This window comes from Bufo gargarizans, chromosome 1 (assembly GCF_014858855.1).
Source record: "Bufo gargarizans isolate SCDJY-AF-19 chromosome 1, ASM1485885v1, whole genome shotgun sequence".
Lineage (NCBI taxonomy): Eukaryota > Metazoa > Chordata > Amphibia > Anura > Bufonidae > Bufo > Bufo gargarizans.
Window position 1 is genome coordinate 703,201,355 of NC_058080.1, and position 8,416 is coordinate 703,209,770.

At 49.0% G+C, this 8,416-nt stretch overlaps 1 protein-coding gene across 1 annotated transcript in view; it reads right to left on the reverse strand.

Moving 5' to 3' along the window:
- The window catches only part of UBE2R2 (ubiquitin conjugating enzyme E2 R2), a 29,361-nt gene extending 22,099 nt beyond the window's left edge, over positions 1–7,262 (reverse strand). The window contains exon 1 of the mRNA XM_044292619.1: positions 6,257–7,262. Within this exon, the coding sequence (XP_044148554.1) occupies positions 6,257–6,433 (177 nt within the window). The 5' untranslated portion in view covers positions 6,434–7,262. The remainder of the gene's footprint in view (positions 1–6,256) is intronic.
- Between the last annotated feature and the right edge of the window lie 1,154 nt (positions 7,263–8,416).

Here is an 8,416-nt window from a genome sequence, read left to right on the forward strand (position 1 = left end):
AAAAAACTGGATGTATACAGATAACATCTCTTAGCAACCATCCGTGAAAAACACATTGCATCTGCACTTGCTTGTGGATGCGATGAAATTTTCACAAAGCTCTATTCACTTCTATGGGGCCAGCAGAGGTCCTTTTCCTCTAGGCACCAATGAGAATCCCAATTTTCACTCCTCCACCAAATCAGATATGGACGCCATATGGCCAGCAACGCTTACAGCGAGTAAATCCACTTCACGCCTAGGTCTATGTGGCACAACGGTGGTAGCCTCAGCTGCTTGCCAGGGAATAAATGGGCAGCCGTGCACTAGCCTGACCCTATGCACCTTTTATTAACAACTAGTGTCATTCAATTTCATCCTGTCTTTACAGGAGTGGTCCTTTGCAATCTACGATCGTGGAAAGTTTGACCATTTAAAGTGACGGCGCTGCCCGAACATATCGCACACTGGCAGGAGCAGCCCATCTGCAGAGCCGGCCCTGTACAGTAATGGATGGAAACAGATACCATGCACCGTCTATGGCCGAGGACAGACTGCAGCAGATCGGGCTTCACAGGACAGAGGGCCGGCTGCAGAGGCCGTCCTGGAGGTCACACTTCTCGTATGTCCATCGTCTCTGCAGCAGAAGTCGCCTTTAGGGAACATTCACAGGGAGGGGGAATAAAAAAAACAAGTAAAAAAATAAAAATTGCATTACAAAACAGATACATGGTCAGTTTGCATCCATTCTCTGGGTATGCAGCTGTATCCAATGGCCATTTTATATCTGGTTTTAACAGATTAAAAAAAAAAATTATATATATATATATATATATATATATATATATATATATATATATATATATATATATATATATATATATATAAATTTGATGACGCAAGCATGGCACAATACTACTGGCGGCTCTCCTCCCTCTACATGGTGCACTGCCCTGCCCTTCCATAGCTTCAACAGCCATTCGCTGCTCAAGTCAGCCGGTAGCCTATGCACCCTGGATGTACGATATAACTCACTCCCAAACCGTCCATCACCCACCCCCCCCCCCCCCCAGCAATCCATCAGCACATAAACCAGATATGAAAGCCATCCCATGCCCCTGATAACAGCAAACGTACAAAGCAGGTCTTCAACAGGAGCTGCCGTCCGCAGCGAAAGCCAGGTTGCTTCCGCTTCAACATCTGGGATCAGATCCAGCTCGGACTAAGGCATCAAAGCAGTCAGAGTGATGGATCTCCTGTCATCCCAATGGCCTCCCTCCAGGCCGCCATCATGAGTTGGTATTGCAACTGGGGGCACAACAACGGCCTCCAAGTCCGCCGTGTACGGCCAGAGCAAATATGTTGACGGGAACATATAATACACTAGTAGTAGTAAGTAGTGTAAGCAATTAAATAATGTTCAAGTCCCCTTGTGGGACTAAGAAATTGTTTTAAATGGTTTAACATTAAAAAGAATAAAACAAAAAACACACTACCGAATTAGGTACCGCCATCATCACACTGACTCACAGAATGAAGGCAGCAGGTGGTGTACAGGTGAACATAAAAACTATGCCAGAGTTGCAGTTTGTTTTTTCCCCATACCCCCAAAAAGATTTAATAAAAAAGTGACTAAGTTACAGAGATCACAAAATGGTTTTCTCCTTTAAACCCGTCAGTAAAGCAGTGCAGACGCAGAGGTGATCTGAGCGGCCCCAAACATCATCCCCAGGACACGTCGTCTGAACGCGCCAGTATCTGGAGCCTGTCCCTACATGTATAACGTGTTCTGACTACACGCTAAGAGACCCTGTAATGCTAACCAAGGCATGTTGGATGTACGCACTACAGATGACTATACTCCACCACAGTCAGCCCTTCCAGGCTGTACATAACGCAGTGTAAGGTTACCTGCACACAGGTGCGAATTTCTGTGAGTTTCCGCCCCAGATATGAATCAAACATCGCATGTGTTACTTGTGGTTTTGCTGCAGATCTCACACAAAGGGTGAAGTCTGCACAGAAGAACCGCACAAAGTGTGCTGCGTTTTTTCTGCACGTAATCCGCAATGTGTGCAGGTATTCTGAGGTTTATATGACACCGCGAGTTCTTTTGGGATCTGCTGACAATCTAATACGCATGGGTCAAGCTGATATCCGAAGCCTAGGGTTGGGCAGAAGGCGCAGCCGCTTATCTCCTTCCCTAAAGAGAAGGAACATACAGGCCAAGCTAAACTGGTACGTTACAGGTATGAGCAATAGGACTCCTCCACCAGCGACCACAACTTGCCGGTCCATTCTTAAAGGGGTTCTGGAACTTTTACTACTTTTGTGAATATTAGTAGCTTTTTAGAATAGTCAATAGGGCAGGCTGAGGCTACATGGCCACTTTTGCTGCTCCAATTCTAGCTGTGCCAAAGTTGTGAGAAAGGGGTTCCTCTTGGGCAGACCTGCTTAGGAAACCATACTTACCTGATGCCCACCACCAAGTACTGGCTCCACCGCTGCCCCGCAGGTCCCCACACTTGGGTGATGTCACCGCTGCACCGGTCACGTGACCCGCATCAAAACAGATAGTGTTGTGGGGCAACGATGAACCTTGCGGTGGGGTCAGGCAAGTATAACCAGCAGCACAGATCTGGCCAGACAGGGTGAGGGGTCCGTATAAAATGTCCCCATGGTTGGACAACCCCTTAAAGCCCAAGCTTCCACACAGCAACCGCAATCCTGCACACCAATGATGGCTGCAGAATTTTACAGGTGATGGTTCCATAAGGGATCATTCTTTGCGGAGCCATTCATTTCCACGAGGCCACAAAAAAGCGGACAGCACACAGATGTCATCAGGGTGGTGTCCAAATCAGTGTGACCTCGGTGCAAATAATAGAACATGACCTCTTCCTGCAGACAAAAGGCAGTTCGACAACAGGCCCCGTAGAAAGCGAGGGGCGTTTTGCAGAGCGCAAAATGTATACAGTGGTGTGAACGCTCTCTAACCCTGAATATTTAAATGGTCATGGGCCACTGTAAGAGGATGAGATTTCGGTTGCACGAAGCACCCGTTACATGCACGCCATGCCTAAAGGGGTTGTCAGGGGGATTCATTTTCAAATTCCTTTATTTTTTTTTATTTTTTTTAGTTCAGAATGATATAAAATAATAAATTAAGTTGCCGTATTGTGCCCCCGCAAACGTCGCCTTCCTGGTTCCTCTCGACACACAGGACCGCACAGCCAATCACTTTTTCCCGCGTGTAGAGTGGGACCAGCAAGAGCTGGAACAGGAGCGGTGAGGGATCGGTACGGAGAGTACCACAATAATTACGCTGTCCCCCCAGAACTCCTTGTGCGTACTGGTATCAGGGAGGAGGACTCTCCCTTTATTAGGGGGCATTCACATGACTGTATTGGTATCCAATTTACATTTTTTTTTGCGGATACGTTCATTTCAACGGGGCCGCAAAAGATGTAGACAACACACAGCGTGCTGTCCATAACCGTATATCATGTTCCATTCTTGTCCACAGAATGTTCCATTCTTGTCCATTTTGCGGGATGTGCTGATCCACAAACCGCAGGACGCTCAAAGCTGGTATCCGTTTTGCGATCTACGGACCTCAAAACGGATAAGGCCTTGTGAACGCCCCCTTAACGGCAGTGACAGATTGCAGTAGAGCACCTGCCTGTCCCTCTCTTTTTATATATATTTTTTAAAGCAAAAGACGTTACATGTTGGCCAATTGAAAATGATAAGATGCCCTACAAACATGGCTTTATTTTGTAGCAGCGTTTTAAGATGTTTCCTGATTTTTTTTTTTTTTAAAGCACAGCGTGCTCTAGGTGTGGCGTTTAGGTAATTTTCCGTTGACTTTTCTACAGGAAAGATAAAACACAAGTATACCGTTTCAAAGTAGAAAACTGAACTCCAAAAATACTTGTAAAAATAAAAAATAAAATTGATTTTAACGCGCTTTTAAACAAAAAAAAAAAAAAAAAAAAAAAAAAAAAAAAAAAAACACACCTTTAAGTGGCAGCCCTAAAAGGGGAGTTATGAGCACCTGACAACCCCTTTAGGGTGGCCACAGACAGAATCTATAACCACCACCAAATCAGTCAGTGCCCACCTTAAGAACCGCGTCAATACATACCCTGCATATCCCTGGAGTAGGCGCAGCATGTCCATCACTTCTAGAGGGATGGCACGCTACCCGATACAATCGCCTCCCAATTACCGCAGGACGACCAGACACCGCGCTGGGCGCAGAGATAGATACACACAGATCATTCCTGTTACTAAACCCACTCCTGAAACAAGTTTTAGCAGTCATGTCGCAATCCTCTCCTCCTCAGGCGTGCAGAGCAAGGAAGCAGACTAACCCAACCTCCAAAGCCAGCCCCCCCGCTGCCGGTGTGTGCCAACACAGGCCAAGCCAATGCCAGGAGCCAACGAGCTAAAAAAAGAAAAACAGATCGTACTGATGACACCTATATTTTCAGGTTGTTGTTTTCTATGAACTGATTTTCTGGCTCAGAGTTTACAGAAGGGGTCTGCCGCGGCAGAACTACAACTCCTAGCGTAATCTCTGGAAACGAGCAGTGTAAAATTAGATAGAAAATTAATCCTACCAGCAAAGGAAGTAATATGGACAATCACAATACATTAGTAAGTGCCTTGTATTAACTTTCTGTTCTAGGCCGGGTCATTTTTTTTTTAAGCAAATTTGTCATTTGGAAGGGGAGACCCCAATGGATATGAAACCACTCATTTTAACACCGAAAACAGACCAAAAAATAAAATAAATAAAACCATAAACACAGTAATGGCATAATACAAATAAACCCAAAAAATCCTCTGGATTAATCAGCATCTGATTGGCGGGGCTTCGACACCCGGGACCCCCGCCGATCAGCTGTTTGAGAAGGCAGCGGCGCTCCAGGAGCGCCACGGCCTTCTAGCTGTTTACCGCCGCCCAGTGACATCACGACTAGTATCAAGTGAACAGAGCTTAGCCCCGCCCAGGCCACTGATACTAGTAGTGATGTCACTGGGCCTGCGGTAAACAGCGAGAAGGCCGTGGCGCTACTGCCAGCGCTGCTGCCTTCTCAAACAGCTGATTGGCGGGGGTCCTGGGCATCCAGAGGATAGATCATCAGTTTAAACAAACTGCAGAACCCCTTTAAGAAAATATCTAGATAAAAAATAAAAATCTCTAAGCCCAAATCAAAATTAGGCAATACTGTATTTTTTCCTCCAAAACGTTGGGAAAATGCCAGTGCGTCTTATGGGGCTAATACTAAGGAGTACCGGTACTCACTAGTACCGGGAAGCAGTGAATGCAGCGCTCCCGGGCTCTGTACTCACCGCTACCTGGTCCTCTGCCGTCGGCTGCACTGCGACTGCGCGAGGACGTCAGCACTCTGACCTCATGCTGTACGGGTCAGGTGGTCACACCAGCTCTCTGGCAGGAAGAGGTGGAACTGGATCCCGGGAGCGGAGGCGTCCTGAGCAGGAGAGGCAAGGGTTGTTTTTTTTGCTCTGAGCAATAGGGTCTCTACTGAGGTCTGTGGGTCATCCATATTTAGGGGGTCGGATCTGAGGTCTGAATTGGGGGAGGGTTTATTCATAATGAGGCTGTTATCTGAGATCTGGGGAGTCTGATTTGAGGTCTAAATTGGGGGGGGGGGTTGGGTTCATTCACACTGTGGTCTGAGCTGAGGTCTAATGAAAATGGTCTTATTCTCCTCTTCTGAAACCTTGGTGCGTTTTTTTTGTATTTCTTTCTAAGATAACTAATCCTCCGCCACTGAATGGTCATTTCCTGTGTGTTGAGAGGGGAAGCAGAGACGGCGGGGCCCAGTAATCGCCATAATGGGAGCAATGGATGAGCGAGGAAGGGGACACTTTTTTTTAAACACATTGAAAAGGGCATCTGTCAGCAGCTTTGTCCCTATGACACTGGCTGACCGGTTACATGTGCGCTTGGCAGCTGAAGGCTTCTGTGTTGGTCCCGTGTTCGTATGTGCCCGCATTGCTGAGAAAAATTAGGTTTTATTATATGCAAATGAGCCGTGACGAAGCGGTGGTCTACTCTGAGCAATGATGATGATAGACTCCCCGTACTGACCACTCTAGGGGTGGTCATGTGACTATACGACTTACCACTGGATAGAACAGCGCGCAATACGCGGTTTATATATCTCAAGGACAATAATCATCACCCCCACTATCCACACAGAGGTGTATGAGCACGGCGCAGCAATCAGGACTCCATACTCACCTTGAAGTAACCCCCCTCATAGAGGGTATTGGGGGGGCCAAAGATGGCCACCTCCCAGTTGTACAGGTCGCTTTCGTCCACCAGGGTGATACGGAAACCTTCCACTGGCTCCTCCTGCAGCGACTTCAGCTCCAGCATCAGCGCCTTCTGCGAGCTGGTCATCTGTTGCTGAGCCATGGCGAGGAAAACGTGCAAATCAGCGGCGTTAAAGGGTCTCTAGTCTTTAGAAAGTGTCAGCTCTTGGGACAAGCGTCCTCTGGGAGGCGCTATCGGGAGAGTCCTTTGTCCACAGCGAGAGTCAGCTCTTGGAACGAGTCTTATGGTGGACGCAAACCAAGGAGAGGGTCTGCTCTTGGGCCCAGCTTCTGGTTATAGGTGACAGCAGGTTCTTTGTTCCCAGAGAGTGTCAGCTCTTGGGCCCACCTTTGTATGGGGGGTGAGGAGGAGTCTATAGGAATATACAAGTCCTTTGTCTCCAGTGAGTTGTCAGCTCTTGGGCCCACCCTTATGTGGGGGGGAAATCTACAGGATTACAGGACTCCTTTGTCTCCAGTGAGTGTCAGCTCTTGGATTACAGGACTCCTTTGTCCACAGCGAGTGTCAGCTCTTGGGCCCACCCTCTTGTAGGAGCAACCACAGTCTTGTCCCTTTATGGGATCCGCAGGCTACACTCAGGGGCCCCCTCGCTCTATAAACTTCCGTCTCAATCTATGGGGCCCCTTCAGTGTCTGCGGTGTGGCCCCTGAATTGGGCGGCTTCTCTCTAGGTTTAGGGTGAAGAGGCCTTACTGTAATCCCCGGCCTGTAGTGAGCGGCCGGACGGTGTCGGGTGAAGGGGAGGACGGATGAGGCCTCGGCAGTGTCCCCCTTCCTCCTGCGGGTGTGTGTCGGGGGCTCGGGGTGACGGGGCTCCAGCGTCAGGGTGTCGCTCACTCTCCGGGCTTCCCAGCTGTAGAGGTAAGCGAGGCGCAGCGAGTTCCTTTTGTGACGTCACGGGGTGTGGTGACGTCACGGCCCCGCCCAGAAAAGGAAGGATGACGGGCGGGACAGGAGTCGGTTTGGGGGCGTGGCTGTCACTGGACGTTCTGATGACACACTGATGATTATAATGTGTGGGGCTGTGACGTCACCATGCGTGGTGTTCTGTACCGCACCCAGCCGGTGATAGGAAGAGAAGGATCCCGTACTGCTAAAAACTATGTGCCCCCTCCCAAATCCCCAGCAAATGGCTGCTAATGAGTGTTCCTATTACTTGCCCTTAAAATAATAATTCTTAGTACTTATATCATTTGCAGTGATCACCTTAAAGTACCCCCCCCCCCCCCCTTCAAAGATGGTCACCTCCAAGTTCTGAAGCTTGCTCCAACCTGGGTGATACAGAAACTTTCCATTCATGCTGCGCCATCTCTCAACCCGGACCATGTGAAGGGCCCCCCGCTCGGCCCACCAGTGTGTTTTCGGGAACATGCCCCCCTTTCTTGGTCTGGGGGGACCCGCTCTGAACGGATCCATTGTCTGCATTATATGAGCGGATCCGTCTGGGCAGACCCCAGACGGATCCGCTCTGAACGCAAGTGTGAAAGTAGCCTTAATGGCCAGAAGTCCTCCTTTTTTTTGGTTATCGGCGCGAGTCCAGCGACTAGTACAGGGCTGGCCAACCTGCGGCTCTCCAGCTGCTGCAAAACTACAACTCCCAGCATGCCCAGACAGTCTACAGCTATCAGCCTACAGCAGGGCATGGTGGGAATTGTAGTTTTACAACAGCTGGAGAGCCACAGGTTGGCCAGCCCTGGACTAGTAGAACGGGGCACTTTAAGGATTCACTCACATGTCACATCCGGTCTCCGGATCACTAAAAGTGCAGAGCGCTCGGCGTCCGGCAGCGCTGCCTGCAGATTCGCACCAGTCAATTCTGGTTTGCAGGCCTGGCAGACTCTGACGGAGGAGCGCAGCTGCGCTGAAGTAGTCCTAGCGTGAACCTACTGTGCTGTTGTTGCTGTGGCCGGGTCCCGGGGATTCGATTGCTGAAACTGAAAGGGAGGAAGTCCGGGGACTGTAATATAACTGCTGTGAAAGGGGGGAATAAGTTATAAGAAAGTGAATGGCTAGCGGCTACTGGGCTGGCGCTGCGGATTTTGAAAGGCGTTAATAACTACTGTGG